Below are 19,596 nucleotides of genomic sequence, written 5' to 3'. Positions count from 1 at the left end.
AAAAATCAAATAAATAAATAAATAAATAATATCTCTCACATAACGCTAGAGGAGGACTTAATATTAGTAGTAATTTACAAAATTGATATACCACCCAATTCTCAATGACCTTGAGTGACTCACAACAATAAAAAAAAATTACAATTAAATCAATCACAGCTGAAAGATTAAGATAAAAGATGACAAACTCAGAGATATGAGGGGGCTCATATGGTGAAGAGCCCGATGTTCTCCACTGCATCTGGAAGGAGAGTCCAACATGGGTAATTCACCAATCTTATTGGTAGAGACTGAGTTAATTTAAATATTTAAATATGAGGTAGTCACCGCCCCTTAGCAGCCCCCAATACCTCAGTTTTAAAAACTCAGTCTAAGTGTAGAGACTGTTGAGTTTTCTTCTGTGTAATAAAAGTGTTTAATGTAATATCACTGTTTTAATAATGATTTTCTTTCTCTCTTTGTTCATTTCTCTCTTTCTACAGGACTGGCTGGAATGAAGAGAGGATCCGGACGGGGTCTCTGCCCTCCGCGGGCACCACCCCCACCATTCTTCTCCTTGGGTTTCCCTTCCCTCAGCGGGTACTATACCAATCAAGGAGCGACTCAGCCTGGGGTCACTGGCCTCAGCGGCCAAACCCGGCTGCCAGCCGAAGGTGAGGGGGTCAGCCCCCCTCACTGGGAGGCTTGGAAATTGCCGCCGTTTGTATAATGAGGAAAGACCTGGCTCAGGGCCAGCGCCTCTCAGCTGTTCGGCGCTAAATAATAAAGCGCCGCCGCCGCCGCCGGAGAAGCCGCGGGAGCCGCCGATTCCTCCGAGGCTCAGATCGGCTCATTTGGACCTGGCTGCAAGGCTGCAGGGCTGACCTCCTCACTAGGAAATGTTTTCCTGAGGGGCATATACGGCGATTGGGATCGCGGCGGCTGCCATTTTGATCAACTAATTCCCGCGCCCGCCATTCCTGAAGCGGGTGACAGTTGCTCTCCGCCCTAGCAACAGGGCGCGACCAACAAATTGACTGCGCAGGCGTGTACTTCTGAGGTGCCTAGCGCCATTTTGTTGAGATCGTGTTACCGAGTGGCATTTATTCTCAACGTGTCTGCAGTCTTTCGTTGCATAAATATCAACAGTGTGACTTGTAAGTAAATATGGCTGATAAAACCCCTGACAAGGCGTCCCCATCTGTAGTGCCTGTGGATAAAGGCAAGTCAAAGCCTAAGGAAAAGTCTAAGACCCAGGCTTCTTCCTCCTCCCTCAAGGAGGCAGAAAGGAGGATAAAAGCGTTGGAACAGAAGTTAGAGGCAGCCCTTTTGACACCAGGGAACCCCTCTTCCTTTTCGGGACAGCTGCTACCACAGCCCAGGGATCAGCCTGCTCCACAATCTGGGTGGAAACCATCTGAGACTTTGTCAGACAGGGACTGGTCACCTGATAGACAGGTCCCCTTTGGGCCTGCTCCTTTGGCGGGATTACAAGCGAGGCCAGGGTCTGCTGCCCACTCAGTGAGAAGTGCTCCTTCAGCCACCTTCACGCCCACTGCAGCGGGGCTTAGGGTGCAACCAGACACCTGGCAGCAACTGTCACCAGCCTTGCAGGGCCTCATATCGGATGTATATACTCAAGGGATGGCAGCGGGGGTGCATCAGGCTACTCCTCACCCCCGTCCAGCTCAGCCCAAAAACCTGTGGGCTGCACCGCCCCTCTCGGGTGGGGGGGTCTTGGATGGAGGATCCTTCACCCTTAGAGGACACAGAAAGGGAATACGAATTTTCTGATGATGAGACACCACCAGACCAACCTGTAGTTGCTGGTCTTTTTAAAGCTCCTTTATTCAAACTGCTGTTGCATAAGGCAAAACAGGTGGCGGATTTGCCAGGTTCCACTAAAGCAGCTGACACCTCTGAAGGGCCTAAGCCATCTGCTGTGTTATTTCAGGAACCCCAGCCAGAAACTGAGCATGTACCATCATCTGACATATTTCGACAAAGTCTTAAACGTCCATGGCAAGCCCCTGCAGCAGCACAGGGTCCTTCGGTTATAGAAAGGAAATTCTATACACTGGATGAGGACATGGAAAAGCTGCTGGAGTTTCCTCCCATAGATAAGCCTGTAATGACTTTGATATCAAAGGCCTTGGTTCCCTCAGAGACAGGCGACAGCTTGAAACCTGAGGATAGGAAGGCGGAGATTTTGCTGCGAAAATCCCATCAAATGGCCAGCTGGGGGTTTCGGGCAGCCACCGCAGCTTCCTTTTTTAGTCGGGCCTCCATTATGTGGCTGCAGGAGGTGCAATCCCGCCTTGGACCCGAGGACGGCAGGTTGCGCCAGGACATAAGTAAGCTGCTGGCAGCGGCGGAGTTTTCGGCGGATGCCACCCTCCACGCAGCTAAATTTTCCGCCCGTGGGATGGCAACGACTTTGGCTTCTAGGCGTCTCCTCTGGTTGCGTAGTTGGCCAGCTGACCTCAAATCCAAGTGGAACTTGGCCTCATCTCCATACCAGGGGGAAAAACTTTTTGGGGAAGCTTTGGACCCTGTCCTCATCGAGGATAAGGACAAAAGAAAGACCCTGCCTAGAGCATATCGGCGCCAGGAGCGTAGGCCTAATCCCTACAATCGACGTCAGCCATTTCGGTGGGACTCGTCCTTGTCTGCGGGGCAGAGCAATAGACCGTATACACAGACCCAGTATGGCCAGCCCACCTTTCGAGGGGACCGTGGGGCCTTTCAGGATAGGCCCAGGGGGTTCCAGCAGGCTCGGCGTCCATTCAGAGGGAACCAAAGGGGCTTCAGGCGCACAAAATGACTTGACTGCCTTTCAGCCCATAGGAGGCAAACTTCAAAAATTCAGTGCCTCTTGGAGAAGTACCTCCACCGACAAATGGGCTATAGCAACCATATCACAGGGACTGCGCCTGGAGTTTCTGCAGCCCCTGCCAAACCGGTTTGTGACTTGTCCGCTAATTCGAGACCCAACCAAACAATGTCATCTGCAACTGGAGATAACACATCTTCTCAAGATCCAAGTGATAGAGATGGTGCCCGAGCATGCCAAGGGCACAGGGTTCTATTCCATTGTGTTCCTAGTGCCGAAGTCATCAGGGGGGTTCAGGACTATCCTAAACCTGAAACTCCTGAATACTTTCATTCGGTATCGCAGATTTCGCATGCACTCCCTACAATCGATCTTGGCCTCTGTTCGGCACAACGATCTTCTGGCCTCTATCGACCTCAAAGAGGCTTACCTGCATGTTCCGGTTTGGCCAGCACATCGTCGATACCTCAGGTTTTGTCTCAACGGGGTCCACTACCAGTATCGGGCCATGCCGTTCGGCCTATCTTCGGCTCCCCGTACATTTACGAAGCTGATGGACATTCTGACAGCACATCTAAGGTCCCAGTCCATCAGAGTTATGGCATACTTGGACGACATAATCGTTATGTCCAAGTCTATGGTCCAAGCGCAACACCATCTGGCGCTCACACGGGAAACTCTGGAGAGGCACGGCTACACGGTCAACGTGGAGAAGAGCCATCTTCATCCCACCACATCGATCCAACACCTCGGCTCCATCATAGACACCGCAGAGGACACGGTCTCGCTAACACCAGAGAGGGTCCTCAATATGCGGAGATTGGTAACCAGCCTTCGTCGACAAAGGCAAATTCCGTTGGCAACATTGTCCAAGGTACTAGGGACTATGGTCTCAGCCATAGGGATTGTGCCTTGGGCTCGCCATCATATGAGGGGCCTCCAATGGTTTCTACTTCCGGCCCAGAGGGACAAGGTGAGTCACTCCCACCGAAAGGTGCGACTCCCAGCTTCGGTCAAGCAGTCGCTGGCATGGTGGTTGTCCCCAGCTTTGACCCAGGGTTCTCCTCTTCGCAGCCACGAGCGTGTGATCATCACAACGGACGCGAGCTTGTCGGGCTGGGGCGCCCATATGGGGCCTCATATGGCTCAGGGCTTGTGGTCTCAGGAGGACTTAACCCAGGTCAATATCAACGTTCTCGAACTCAGAGCGGTTTTCTTAGCCCTTCTGGCCTTCGCTCCCTGGGTTCAGGACAGGCATGTCCTGGTTCTGACGGACAACGTGGCCACAAAAGCCCACCTGAACCATCAAGGAGGTACAAGATCTCATCTCCTCATGGCTCAAGCCACGGACCTCTTCGATTGGGCCGAATCTCATCTGGCCTCTCTGACGGCGGAGCATATTGCCGGGACCAACAATGTGCAGGCGGACTGGCTGAGCAGGTCCACTCTGGATCCTTCGGAGTGGCGCCTGGACCCTACCCTTTTCCAGCAGATAGTACTACGATTTGGTCTTCCATTGGTGGACCTCTTCGCAACCCCAGCAAACACCCAATTGCAGAGGTTTTTCTCCCGGTTTCCGACGCCAGGGGCGGAAGGGGTCAACGCTCTGTGGTCACCATGGCCCCAGGGGTTACTGTATGCCTTTCCCCCGACGTGTCTTATTCAAAGGATTTTAGACAAGACTATTCGGGAGGGGGCAGAGATAATAATGGTAGCTCCCTATTGGCCGAGACGGCCTTGGTTTGCAGACCTAGTAGCCCTGTCGGTGTCTCCCCCGTGGAGGATTCCAGATCCCGAGGTAGCGTTAGTTCAGGGGTCAGTTTGCCATCCGGAACCTCAGTGGTTCAAACTGACCGCCTGGCACTTGAAAGGGCGGGTCTGAGACAGCAAGCCTTGCCAGACGAGGTTATTTCCACCATTCAGGCAGCACGTCGCCCGTCAACGGTAAGACTCTACCAGGCCACTTGGGCGGCTTTCTGTAAGTTTTGTTCGGATCACCACCTTAATCCGGGGGAGGCTTCGGTGGTGTCAATCTTACGATTCCTACAGTCAGGGGTAGAGAAAGGGTTAGCCCCGAATACCTTGAGAAGGCATTTAGCTGCTCTGGCAACCATTATCCGGGTACCCCACGCTCGCTCCCTAGCACAGGATCCTTGGATTAGGGATTTTATTAAGGGCGCGATTAACATCCATGCGCCTCCAGTGCATAGGTTCCCGACATGGGACCTTTCCCTGGTACTCAAGGCGTTGACAGCCCCTCCTTTCGAGCCGATGAGGACGATTCCACTACGATTGCTCTCCTTAAAGACTGCCTTTTTAGTGGCAATTACGTCGGCACGCAGAGTGTCGGAGTTGTCAGCCCTGTCTACGCGGGCAGATTTATGTGTATTCCACCCTGATCGGGTGGTTTTGAGGTTAGACCCTACATTTATCCCCAAGGTCAATTCTGGGTTTCATAGGGCTCAAGAGTTAGTGTTGCCAGACTTTTGCACACATGGACAGCACCCTCTCGAGCTGAGATGGCACAAGGTCGATGTTCGGAGGGCCTTGAAAATCTACATCAGACGGACTGGACATTTCAGGAAATCTGAGCGGCTGTTTGTGTCCTTTGGTCAGCGATCAATGGGTCTGGCAGTGTCAGCTAAATCCATCAGTCGCTGGCTGAAAGACTGTATTGAGGAATCTTACAAAGCCCGGTCACAGGTACCACCGACCGGGGTGACAGCGCATTCCACTAGAAGTGCAGCCACTTCGGTGGCTTGGAGTACTCAGGCGTCCATAGAGGACATTTGCAGGGCGGCTACGTGGGCGTCTCCTACCACCTTTATACGCCATTACAAACTGGACTCATTAGCTTCGGCGGAAGCTTCGTTTGGGAGACGGGTTTTGCAGCAAGTGTGTTCAACTCCTGCGACCGTAGCTCAGCTTTTTCCCTCCCATGGGCAGTAATCTTTGGCATATCCCATGTTGGACTCTCCTTCCAGATGTAGTGGAGAAGAACCGTTGTACATACCTGAACGGTCTTCTCGATGCACTGGAAGGAGAGTCCAAACCCACCCGGCATGGTTGTTTCGCCAGGTCGCCGGAGTTTGGGAGGCAAGTTAAACAGTTATGAGGTTATATGGTTATTGTTCAATAAACAGGTTTTCCTTAAACTGGCTTCGTTTTTAAAACTGAGGTATTGGGGGCTGCTAAGGGGCGGTGACTACCTCATATTTAAATATTTAAATTAACTCAGTCTCTACCAATAAGATTGGTGAATTACCCATGTTGGACTCTCCTTCCAGTGCATCGAGAAGACCGTTCAGGTATGTACAACGGTTCTTTTTGAGTCTTCTGAAGAACAGTCATCCAGGTTTTGGAAGGTATCTACTTCTAGTTGGCAGATGCTGCTAAAGACAAGTTGAAGAAGATGCTGCCCCACTCTGCCAGCAAAAATGGCTCTGCCAGCTAGCGGGGGCACTTTACTGACTGAAAATGGACCATGAAGAGGCCCATGACCCATTTTTGTCCTCCTATAGGACTCTGCTGGCTGAAAACAGGCTCTGGAGTGATTCGCGTGCACCCTCCATGACTCATTTTTGGCTGGAAGAATGCTCCCGGAGGCTGTGAAGGCTAAAAACTGGTTGCGCAGAGGGCCACACACATGTCCCCCCATGGCCTATTTTGGCTGACAGAGGCATCATGGGCCAGTCCTTTGATATCCCCAGGCCAGATCTAAGTAGCCTGAGAGCTGCACCCTGTCTGTGGGCCTTGAGTTTGACATCTCTGTCTTAAAGGAAGTGGTTAAGAAAGAACACAGACAAAAGAAATTAGTCCAGAGCACATGAAGCGTCCCATCAAGAACTATCAGATTGGAGAAGCAACAAAGCAAGAATGTTGGGACATAAAAGGTCCTGTAGCCTACCCACTCTTTGGGTGGTGTTTGGATCCAGAAGCTATATCCCTCTGGCTAGTGCCTGCCATCCCAGTTGAGAAGTCTGTGGGTAAGAATGGGGGAGAGTGTATGTGGGTTAAAAGAGCAAATGTATATAATGTAAAAATTTTGCTATTATTTTAAATTATATGACATCATGCATCAGTCTTTAAAAGGGGGGCTGAGTAGACACAGCACCCTGAGTGATCTTGGATTGGATGAAATTTGCCCATTAAGATTTAGCTACTTCGTAAACAGAACTGAGAGAAGCAAGGAAAGCTATCGGAAATGTTGGGAAGTAAAGAATGTGTGCAACGTGCAAGTAATGAAAGACAGATGAAAAAGAAGTTAGGGAGACAACAGGAATAGGAATTTGTGGGACCACCAGGGGCAGAGAGTTTGGAATGGAGATGAGCAGGTGCAAATATGGCAGAACCTGAGAGATTTGAGATCAAACATGGAGAGATGGGAAGAGGCTTCTCCTAAGAGCTTGAAGGAGTGGGCACAGCCATTAGAAATCAGCAAAGAAGGCATGGATCAGAGGAGGAAAATGGAGTGAATACAGATAGTCCTCGACTGACTAACACAACTGAGCCCCAAATTTCCACTGATAAGCAAGGCTATTATTTATTCTGCCAGGCTCTCTGGTAGGAGCCTCCCGAAAATTCAAGGGTACAAATTGCAGACACACACACGTTTGAAAATTCAAAACAATGTTCTTTATCCCAAAATTCAAAATAAACTAAGCACTCTTTTTGTATTTCAAAGACCACTCGTCCCAAAACAACCAGGTAGTCTGTACAATTTCCCTTAAGCAGTCATTAAGTACTTAGCTAGCATCTGTGAAGGAACATCACACCCCTTCTTCTTCCAACAAAGTGACACACACACACACATTGCTCTGCTTTGGTTTCAAAGGCGTGAAAAATCAACAAACAAAGTCCAGAAAACAGCAACACACGAATCCTGAAGAACTGCGATCAGATACTCTTTCACAATGGCCAAACAAACACGCTGCTATTTATAGCAGCAGCCCTAATTACTGGAGCCCCACCCAACCACAGGTGGCCTCATTTTCTCTTGTAACAATCCTTCAGTTGTTGTCTCCTATGCATCACTCTACGCATGCGTGGATGTGTCATTAATTCTTGTTCAGAATCCAAGGATGATACAGATGATTGATCTCCTCCTGGGCTGTCTGCCAAACTCCCCTCTTCCCTGTCACTCACGCTTCCTTGGTCAGAGGAGGCTTTGTCGGCAGATTCCATTGGGAGCAAAACAAACCTGCGTCATGTGGATGTTTCCCCCACATCCACCTGCACATTCCTTGGGGCAGGAGCTGGGCCAGAGCCAACCACAACATTATTAAGTGAGTTTTTTGCCTCCATCTTCCAACACTTTTGTCACAGTTGTTAAAGCAGTCATTAAACAACCTTAACTACAGTTAATCTTGGGGGGGGGGAGAGTTTAAGGAAGATGAAAGAAAATAGTGGTGTATCTACGGTAAATTGATTTACAATAAGCCAGTTTTATAGACATGCTCAGCACTCTGCCTGGTTCAGTCCTACGCTACAGGTTTGGGGTTTGAAATATGGGAACATCATCATGGTAGGACATAAAAGATGCAATAAATATAGTTTATCTCACTTGCTGCGGCAGGCTAATATTCAATGACAGTACTTTTCTTCTGCTTGGCCTGTGACCTAGGTATTTCCCAGAGAGGAAACATGAGATGTTTTTTGAGGTTTCAAAAGGGGAAAAGGGGGTGGGAGAAAAGTACCAGCTCCAGTTGAATTGTAGTCGCTGTGCTGCAATGAAGCTCAGATAAGAATTCTTTCTTCATAGAAAGAACTCGGTGAATTCATAATATAATACACTCTGTCTTGATGTACATATATGTCAAAAGAAAGGACAGGGTGATGTTAGAAAGTCAAAAGGTTATGTTTCTGGAATCAGGGACTCTAATCCGACCTGAAAAGCAGCCTGGAGAACAAGGGGGTACAGCCCCCAGAATAACTCAGTTCAGATAAAGCAGACTATCGGTTTGTATATAATTTGTGCCCATATCCCAGCATCGGAGGAAAGTGTCAGAGATATAACAAAAGATCTTGATGATCAGCCATGATGAACTCTGTGCTTAACTAAACACGTATTGACCTGATAGCGTTAAAGAAATTGCAAAGCAGCCATGTGAAGTAGCTTTCAGCAAAGAGAAGAGGAGGAGGAGGAGTGCTTTGGATTTGGATGAGAAATGCTGGCATTGGTCCCCTAGCTCTTCAGCCATTGTCTTTAATGTCAAAACAGAAATAACTAGCAGATGAAATCAATACCATTTTTCCTTCCATATTTTACTAAAAACAAGAGCATAACAAGATCAATAAAAAGGTAATGATCTGCTGTTGGATCTTTACAGTTAACAGCAAAAGGCACATTGATATGCTCTGGGAATAAGCATGATGAGCATACATGTTAAACTGACAAGCTTCAATAAATTTTAAAAAAAAACCCAATTCTGCTTGTACATCCAGTTGTTGTATATATAGCTAATATGTAAAACTGAACTGCATCCGCTGCTGTTATTAGAATATGCCCTCAAGCCAAAAAAAATCATCTTTATTTTTAAATGCTTCATTTATTCCCCCGCCTTTGTCGTAGATGCACATATTTTCAAAGAAAGTTGGTCTTCTCTTATTAATAAAGCAAACAGAATACCACAGGGCTGAAAAACTGCAGAGCGTGGTATTAGGAGAAAACAGACTCATTAAAAGATTTCTCTCTCCAAACCTCCTGGCTGAAATACCGTAAAGGCCCTTAAAACGACATGGAAGTTCCTATTAGTACAGAATTGGGTGGCTAGGTTTCTGGTGGGGTGGGTGGATGGGGGGACAGGGGGATGGTGGGGACAGCAGGGGGGGGGATAAAGGATGGAAAATGACAAAGTGTCACACCGTGGCAACACAAGCAAGAGGTGGAGCTTGTGCCCCTATCCTCCCTTCCATTCCCTTATCCTCCACTCCACTCCCCTCTCCTTTATATTTTTTTTTATTTCTACTGTATTTATGACAGTTGCACTATACTGAGCTCATGTGATCACCAGATCATGCAGAATGCAGCTGCGAGAGCAATCATGGGCTTCCCAAGGTATGCCCATGTTACACCAACACTCCGCAGTCTACATTGGATGCCGATCAATTTCCGGTCACAATTCAAAGTGTTGGTTATGACCTATAAAGCCCTTCATGGCACCGGACCAGAATATCTCCGGGACCGCCTTCTGCCGCACGAATCCCAGCGACCGGTTAGGTCCCACAGAGTGGGCCTTCTCCGGGTCCCATCGACTAAGCAATGTCATTTGGTGGGACCCAGGAGAAGAGCCTTCTCTGTGGCGGCCCCGACCCTCTGGAACCAGCTCCCCCCAGATATCAGAGTTGTCTCCACCCTCCTTGCCTTTCGCAAGCTCCTTAAAACCCACCTCTGTCGTGTCAGGCATGGGGGAATTGAAATTTTCCTTCCCCCCTAGGCTTATAGAATTTATACATGGTATGCTTGTATGTATGATTGGTTTTTTAAATTGGTGTTTTTTAGATTATTTTTAATATTAGATTTGTTTACATTGTCTTTTTTATTGTTGTTAGCCGCCCCGAGTCTTCGGAGAGGGGCGCCATACAAATAAAATAAAATAATAAAATAAAATAAAATAATAAAATAATAAAATTAAATTAAAATTAAATTAAAATTAAAATAATAAATAAATAAATAAATTTGTAGTCTTCCCAGGTTATTTCTAGCAAGGAAGGTTAATGGTGGAAGCCATATTCACGTAACCTCCACATGATTTACTTAACAACTACAAGGATTTATTTAACTGTCACAAAAAAGGTAATAAAATGAGGCATAACTCACTTATATATAGCAACTGCATGTACATGCAGAATTATTGTTTAATTGAAGCGTATCAGTTTAACATGCATGCTCATCATGCCTTGCTTAGCAATCATAAATGCTGGGCTCAAATGTGGTCATAAGGACTAGCTTTACAGTGATATACATTCAATGTGAAGTCTGATTCAAAGCACAAATAGAACCCAAATTAACATGACCACTTAATATGGATAAGATCCTTGAGAAAATAATGCTTGAGCATGACAGTGGATTGGATGAAGTGCCACTGAACTACTCTGTTTGACTGGGGGAGTTTTGTTCCAGTTTAGTGGGAAAATATTCAACTTGCTAAAATATGAAGGAAAAATAGTTATATTCCAATACTTGCACCTTTCTTAACGTTGCAGTATAATTAACAGATCACAAGGTGTTAAAATGTACATGTTATGAAAAGGCAAATCCGTGTTTTTATATATTGGGGAAAATTATATGCCGCAAAGGCATTAAAATAGGTTAAAGTGCTTTCAAAACTACCTGTACTTGTTAAAATGAGCTGACAATTTCATATTAGGAAGTCAAGTACGTTAGGAAAAAAATGTTTATGGAAATCTGTTTCAATTTGTATGCATTTATAACTGATCGAGAAATTACATAGCAAAGATATGGAAAACTTGCAGACAGGAATGTCAGCCTGTCCCGTACTCACACATACACACACACACACACACACACACACTTACTTACTTTAGAGGGATATGGAGGGAGTTAAATAAAGGGTGAAGTCCAGGGAACATTATCCCACCTATTTCCCTTACATCTCAGGTGATAGCATCTGGCCTGGGATGGTCTCTTAAGCTAAGCAGAGTCAGGTCTGGTTGAGACAAAACTAGAGGAAAATACAGTATTCTGGGACTAGCGGTGGTAAAACTCTTCTCTAATGATGCCAAAAAAACTACAGGAGTGGGTTCATAAAGTCACCAAATGTCCAGCTCAAAGGGGAAATCTTGTTTTTCTTTATTTTCCCTCTCCTTGCTTCTTAATTTTGTTTGGGTTTTTGACCAGAGATTCCTCATGAAATCTCAACTGCACAATCTTTATACAGTTCTCAAGGAAGTGGTAGGTCCCTTGAGGATTGTGTGTTTTCCTAAAGCATCTTGCTTTACTTTTGTTCCATAATACATTATTGCAGATTTTACCTTGCTTTTGTACTTTTATTATAATTGGTTTAAAATTACATCTTAAAGTGTCACAAAATATATATTTAAAATGGTGGCTAGGCAGCTTTCATTTATTTTCCCTACCATTGTACAGTGTTCCCTCGATTTTCGCGGGTTCGAACTTCGCGAAAAGACTATACCACGGTTTTTCAAAAATATTAATTAAAAAAATACTTCATGGGTTTTTTCCCTATACCACGGTTTTTCCCGCCCGATGACGTCATATGTCATTGCCAAACTTTCGTTTGCCTTTAATAAATATTTTTTAAAATAAACTTTGATAAATAAACAGGGTGAGTAATAATCTAAATGGTTGCTAAGGGAATGTGAAATTGCAATTTAGGGGTTTAAAGTGTGAAGGGAAGGCTTGTGATACTGTTCATAGCCAAAAATAGTGTATTTACTTCCGCATCTCTACTTCGCGGAAATTCGACTTTCGCAGGCAATCTCGGAACGCATCCCCTGCGAAAATCGAGGGAACACTGTATTTCAAAAACGTTGTATGCTATCCGGAGAATAGAACTGGTTTAAAATGTTAAACATTAAAAAAATGGACATACATTTTTCCTTGGTTCTACCGAATTTTCTTTGCAGAGGAAAAATAATACAGTATCCTTTGTCAAGGTTGTCCTAAAATAACACGTGTACACATTTACAGCCCATAAGATAAAAATATTTTTTCTGCAACTGAAATTTAATTATTAAAAATAATGTACAACCCAAACTGTTCTGCTTTGGGGAGATTTTTCTCGTTTTTTGTTAGCCTACTGAATACCTGTGTTCAAAAGCAGCATATCTCTGAAAACAAAAGCATACCTCCTATTGTTTGGACAGAACAAAAGGCTGTAGGCATTTTCTTCATGTTCGGCTTGTGAGTTTCCTGAAAACTTCTGGCTGACCAGATAAACTTTAGATCTGATCCAGCAAGGATACATTTATGGTCCGACAAATCCAAAAATGAGTGCATTTGTTGTCTTTTTTGAAGAATGTACGGAGGTTGGAGATCAAGGCAGAAGCTGAAACGAGAGACTTTGGTTCTTTAAAAAAAAATCAGAAAAACCCAGTGTGTGATTAAAAAAGTAGTTGTAATCCAGGAAAACACAAAGTGAAAGCAAACAAGAGCCAACCTGTCTCTGTTTGTGGTATTGGCTGAGCATTCAGAAGCATCCTCAATGCAGCTGAAATGTAGATCAAATTGCCATGGAAGGTAGGGCTTAATTTATCAATCAATATAACAGTTTTATTTATGGATGTGCAGAAATGCCAAAGAAATATTTCTGGACCATGTTTTTGGGCTAGAGGTTACAACCTACTGGTTAATGTGGTTTAACAAAATGCTGTCTGGATAGATTTGCTGATGCCAGGAGCAGTTCCTTTAATTTTAAGTACAGAATAGTGTGTTGATCCCACCAGAGAAAAATACGTACCAAGGTCTTCTGCAGATCCCCTTTTCTCTCAAGGCTTTGGCAGATATATGGTCAGAGCTTTCAAATGCTTTCAGGGGAAACTCTCAGAAGACGAGATGTTGACTGCTAAAAAAAAAATCCCATCTGCTTTTGAGTATATATTACCTGTTTCACCCATGCTATTGTATTTCACTCATTTTCCCCTCTTAAAAATGTATTATTGAAATACTTAGCAGAAGAAAAACATATGCAATACTGTTTCCTGGATGGCCCTGTGTCCATTATCTAGTCTTCTGTAATTTAAACTCTTTTCAGAAAATTATGACTTGTTTTAATCATGATTTTTTGAATAAACCAGAATGGCTGGATTCCTATGTGTGCTAGAACAGGGCTGTCAAACTCACATCCCACGGGCCAATGTGTCACCCACTGACAATACCCATGCCCCTTTTAGCGAAGGGGGGAAAAGTCCCGATACATCATGTGGCACAGCTGTGATGACCTGAGTTTAACACCCCTGTGCTCAACCAAAACCAAGTATAGTTTTTCAGTCAACCCGTTTAGTGTTTTAGTGTATCACTCCTGAAAGGGGACAATACAGATCAAAAGAAAAACGAAATAGACAATTTCACCCAAGAGACCGAGTTCATATCTTAATATGAAGGATGGATGGGTCTGGATGGGAGCCAACAGGCTCAAGCTCAACCTAGACAAGACAGAGTTGCTGTGGGCATTTCCTCCTAAGGACCATTCTAACTGTCCATCCATCACTCTTGGGGGAGGGGGAACTCTGATCCCCTCAGATAAGGTCCACAACCTGGGTGTCCTCCTAGATCCACAGTTGAGCCTTGATCACGATCTCTCGGCTGTGGCCAGGGGGGGACCTTTGGCCAGGTTCACCGGGTATACCAGTTGCAACCCTTTCTGGATCAGGAGGCTTTATGCACAGTCACTCAGGCCGTCATCACCTCCTGTCTTGACTATTGCAATGCGCTCTACTTAGGGCTACCCTTGAAGAATGTCCGGGGACTGAAAATAGTCCAGAATGCTGCCACGTGAACTGTCACAGGTGCACCTCGGAACATTCATATAACACCTATGCTCTGCGAGCTGAACTGGCTACCGATTTGTCTCCGGTCACAATTTAAGGTACATGGCTTAGGGCCAGACTATTTATGAGACCGTCTCCTCCCAGAGACCAATAAGATCGTATACCTCCCAGAGACCAATAAGATCGCACAGGGTTGGCCTTCTCCAGGTCCCGTTGACTATACAATGCAGGTTGGCAGGGCCACGGGGGAGGGCCTTCTCTGTGGCCGCCCCAGCTCTTTGGAACTAACTGCCCCCGCCCAATATCCGTACTGCTCCCACCCTGCTGGCCTTCCAAAAGGCTACAAAGACCTGGCTTTGCCGGCTGGCCTGGGAGCCATGAATTGTACATCTTTCGTGACCAAATCGTATTGAATGATATGTATGTTTTGATTGGATTGCTGAATTGTGGGTTTTAACTGGGGTTATTGTTTTAATTTTTACTTGACTTCTTTTTATTGTTAACTGTACTTTTTTTATGTTGTTTGTAAGCCGCCCTGAATCCTTTGGATTGGATGGCATAGAAGTCAAACAAACAAACAAATAAATGAATAAATATCCAACCAATAACCATATCTTAATAACCAATCAGTGCTCCAACACTGGAGGTTTTTAAGTTTTTAAGAAGAGATTAGAGAAGCATTTATCTGAAATGTTATGGGATTTCACGCTTGAGCAGAAAGTTGAACTAGAAGACCTCCAAGGTCCCATCCAACTCTGCCATTCTGTTATTTAAAAGAACTATATGACACTACATTGTGTTTTTAATGAATATAAAACAAATCTAACCTGAAAACAATAGATCTTACTGTGAGTAGAGTGATATGAGCAGCCCACACACATTAAACCTGTTAGTCAAATAAAATAAATATTTTTTATACCTTTTTACAGAGCAAGGGTATGTGGGAACTGATTTCAGATTTAGAGAGACAAAACCCTAGGATCTTGTAATTGAAAACAGAAAGAAAAGTCGGAGGAGCATAAGAAACTAAAAGAGCACATGGTGAAATAAAGGCAAATCAATATGTTTTTTGGAGGAGGGGAGAAGATCAGAGGGCTCAGAACCCAAGCTTTGAACCAGCTCTGGTTTGTAGAGGAAATCAATGAATAACCCAGCAAGGTACGAAACATTGAAATAGTTTGGAAGCTCCTGAATGGCTTCAGTGATACAATCCTGGACTAAGGACAGGAACAAAGAGAGGAAAAACCAACTACCCAGGCATAGAAAGAAAGGGGAGGGGGAATCTTTACCAACTTTACAATATTTTCTTTAGTTCTGCATTTGGCAGTATGTAGCTTAAAACCTTCTTGTTAAAAGTGATATTCTATTAATCCAGATAAAATCAATAATTTAGCATGCAGAGAAGCATTTGGCACGCAGTGCATCCTTTTCATGTTTTTGACAACAAAAAAACACGGTGCTTTGTTTTTAATATGCTGTCGTGGTCCAAGAATGAATGTATTCTCATAAATCTGTTAACATTAGCACATTTTGTTTGAATTTAGTATCATGGTCTTCTGTGTTATTTATTTTATGTTTTTTTTAATGATAAAATGTATTTTGTGATAAAATGCTTCCGCTTTTGAATGTCTCTCTGAAATGGTTCTCGCTTTGCTATGAAGATGTAGAGTATTTCACACTTAGCAGATGCAGCCCTTGTCATCAGATCTGATTACAGAAAAGCTCTCAATCTTTTCTGCAGCCCTTGCACAGGGAATGTGAGACAAAGTAGGGCCTGTCAAAATATCTAGCTGGGCAACTTTTAGTGCAGTGTAGATACTTATCTGTAAATGCACAGATCTCTCTCCATATATTTTTTTTTCTTTTCCCTTCTAATAACAAGCTACGGTAGCTATTTTTATAGGAACTGTTGAGTGTATATGGTTTGGCATAATATTTTAATCCGTACATAGAAACCACAAACTAAATTTTCCAATTAAAGAGTTCTCATTAGATTTTGAAGACAGTGACAACAATACGTAACAACACCGCTTCATGAGTTGCTCTGGTTAACAATAAGCTTCTGAGTGGATAGAAACATAGAAGACTGCCGGCAGAAAAAGACCTCATGATCCATCTAGTCTGCCCTTATATTATTTTCTGTATTTTATCTTAGGATGGATATATGTTTATCCCAGGCATGTTTAAATTCAGTTACTGTGGATTTATCTACCACGTCTGCTGGAAGTTTGTTCCAAGGATCTACTACTCTTTCAGTAAAATAATATTTTCTCATGTTGCTTTTGATCTTTCCCCCAACTAACTTCAGATTGCGTCCCCTTGTTCTTGTGTTCACTTTCCTATTAAAAACACTTCTCTCCTGGACCTTATTTAACCCTTTAACATATTTAAATGTTTCGATCATGTCTCCCCTTTTCCTTCTGTCCTGCAGACTATACAGATTGAGTTCATTAAGTCTTTCCTGATACGTTTTATGCTTAAGACATTCCACCATTCTTGTAGCCCATCTTTGGACCCGTTCAATTTTGTCAATATCTTGCAATTCAAGGTATTGTTGCCCTTCATGGCATAGGACCTGGTTATGTGAGGGTCTTTCTGTCTTAAGGAACCCTCTGTATCTGCCTGTACTGTATGGCATATATATCCTATATGGCACCCAAGTTCTGTTGATTAAAGCAATATCACTTCACGGGATACATAAGAACATAAGAAGAGCCATTCTGAATAAGGCCAAAGCCCATCGAGTCCAGCATTCTGTGTCACACAGTGGCCCACCAATTGTACGTGGGGATCTTGAGAAGAAATCCAATAACTAGGCCTTGTATATTGTAGCATCTCCTTTCTGGAACAGCTCCCCCCCTCATAGATCCATTCAGCCCTCACTCTGGTTTTATTGAAATAACCCCTTAAAATTTTATTCTTTCCCCCAGTCCTTGGGCTAGAATGTGTGATGTTTAGAGGTTATGATGTTTTTCTCTCAAGTTTGTTTTTATATTGATGTTTAGAAATTATTGTTAAGGAGTGTGTAGAACGACCCTTGAGTTATCAAGGACATGCATAGAGGAAAACATGGATATCCAGGAGATCTGAGTAATTAGTCAGTCATACAAAAACAGATACATTAAAGTTCAATTAATGTTTACTTTAGAAATAGCAGTCAAGTTAAACAGTCCGGTCATACAAATTCAAGTCAGTCAATATCTCTCAATACAATAATAATATTACAAACCTCTCTGCATCTTACATATCAGACATACATTGCAGCTTACAAATACATCAAACTATCTTAGAACACACAGAGCTTACTACATCAGTCATAGTCAATCAGCAAAATGAATAGAGAGAGCAGAGAATCGTGCTTTCTGGCTCCCTCTTATGGCAGTTTGCAACACTACCTCTTAAAGCTGTAGTACTTCAATACAAACAAACATTCATTGTTAGCTTGTTTATATATTGCAAACCCAACTGTTTTTTACATAGTAATAACAGTTATGACATTTTTCTCTCAGGTTTTTAATATTGTTCTGTATTGCATTGTTTTAAATTGATGTTATATGCTACCCAGATTCACAATGGAATCAGATGGCCTACAAATTTATAAATAAGTTTCCGTATTTTCTGACTGATATTCATTGTATTAAAGAGGAGGGAATTCTTGTAGTATTTTTTTGTTTCATAAAAAAATGCATTAAAAATAAGATTTTTGTTGTTGACTTTGAGTGTTCTGTTTAAGCTGTAGGTATAAACTACCGCGTTTCCCTGAAAATAAGACCCTGTCTTTTTTTTTTCAGCCCTGAAATAAGCGCTTGGCCTTATTACCATGCACTCAAAAGCCCGATTGGGCTTTTTATCAGGACATGTCTTATTTTGGGGGGAAACTGGATACATTAAAAAAAAATCCTCCTACAAATTTGAATTAGCAGACTGTAAAAACAATATTATTACTTTACAATAGAGAACGGAGATAATAATAGGGGGAGTTTAGGAGTTTGGCAGATAAGAAATTGATTTTCCAAAAAAAGAAGTTGACCTTTAGGAATTTGAAGGGAAAACCATTAAACTGGATGTACAGTATTTCCATCTTGGGATTCTGTATCAAATTATGTTTGTTGGACATTCTAGGAGACTCTTTAAAAAAAGAAAAAGCTTTTCTCAAGGATGTTGACATTTAACATAAAGAGCGCCTTGCCTTCATAATATGTAAATCCAATTTATATTAAAAAATTGTAATTAAATCCAAAGTATTTATCTGCCTTTAGAAATCCAGTCATGCTCTAAAACTTTATGCCACTGTTCATTGTGCACCTTATTCCTTTTATATATTAAAACTGAATAATTTTCCATAGCAAATCCACTTTCTACTCATCTTTCCTATGCAGTATTTTCAAAGAACCATATAACATGTATTTTGTATGTATGATACAGGACCCAAAAAGATTATTTGGGGAAGGAAAGTGAAATCCTGCTTTCAGAAACTAATCTGTCACTGAGACCTGAAATGGCAATTTATATGGTCTGGTGTTTATCGTAGCCTGTCTCTGGTGTGTCTCCCTGAGCCATTGTGGAGACCATTCTCCTCCAGAGATCAATTCTGATGTTTCTATCCTACCTTTTGCCTAAAGGCTTTCAGAAGTTCAATTTAAAGCTGTTCGCAGTGGAATGATAGGTTTCCTTTGCCAAGTCAAAAAAATTAAAACAAGAAAATTACCTTTAGTATCATATTTATTGGTGTCTGTGTGTGTGTGTGTGTTCATGTGTGTTTATGTGTGTTTTCTCCTGAGGTTTAAATTATTAACTCTCTTTGTTTTTTTCTTTGGTTCTTGATAGGCAATCTGATAAAATCCCTGTGAGAAACGGCAATTGCTGGTTTTGCCGAGATGTCACGGCATCACAGCCGGTTTGAAAGAGATTATCGCACAGGATGGGATCGCCGGGAGTGGAATGCCAATGGGAATCATGTAAACAGCAACAGTAACTGTAACAGCACAGTGAACAGCAATAGCAACAATAGGCCAGGCCTTCTGCCTGTACCAATTGTCCCATCCAGATTGCATGCGCCGGCCACAGGGGCTTGCACTACTGTGAACAGCGATGTGATAACTACCCTTGCAGCCAGTAATTCTGCAGCCTCAACAGCCAAAGTAAGAAGCAGCTTCTTTGTACTCTTTTTAAAAGATGGATAATAAGTTAAAACATTTTAGAGAGTATGAATTTGTTACTTTCGGTTGACTTGCCTGTTGATGGCAGTCTACACTGGGATTCTGTTCTCATATTAGTTTATGGTGCTCAATTGCTTAGATGTGCATAGACAA

General features: G+C 43.4%; 1 protein-coding gene across 2 annotated transcripts in view; it reads left to right on the top strand.

Annotated features, from left to right (window-relative positions):
- The window catches only part of KLHL29 (kelch like family member 29), a 510,819-nt gene that overhangs the window by 170,285 nt on the left and 320,938 nt on the right, over positions 1 to 19,596 (top strand). For both annotated transcript variants that reach the window (XM_070732799.1, XM_070732801.1), the window contains one exon: positions 19,112 to 19,425. In XM_070732799.1, coding sequence (XP_070588900.1) covers positions 19,162 to 19,425 — 264 coding nt within the window. In that variant the 5' untranslated portion in view covers positions 19,112 to 19,161. The remainder of the gene's footprint in view (positions 1 to 19,111; positions 19,426 to 19,596) is intronic.

Source organism: Erythrolamprus reginae, chromosome 1, assembly GCF_031021105.1.
Source record: "Erythrolamprus reginae isolate rEryReg1 chromosome 1, rEryReg1.hap1, whole genome shotgun sequence".
In the NCBI taxonomy this organism is placed as follows: Eukaryota; Metazoa; Chordata; class Lepidosauria; order Squamata; family Dipsadidae; genus Erythrolamprus; species Erythrolamprus reginae.
Note: the sequence above shows the minus strand (reverse complement) of the source record. Positions and strands in the feature narration are given on the sequence as shown.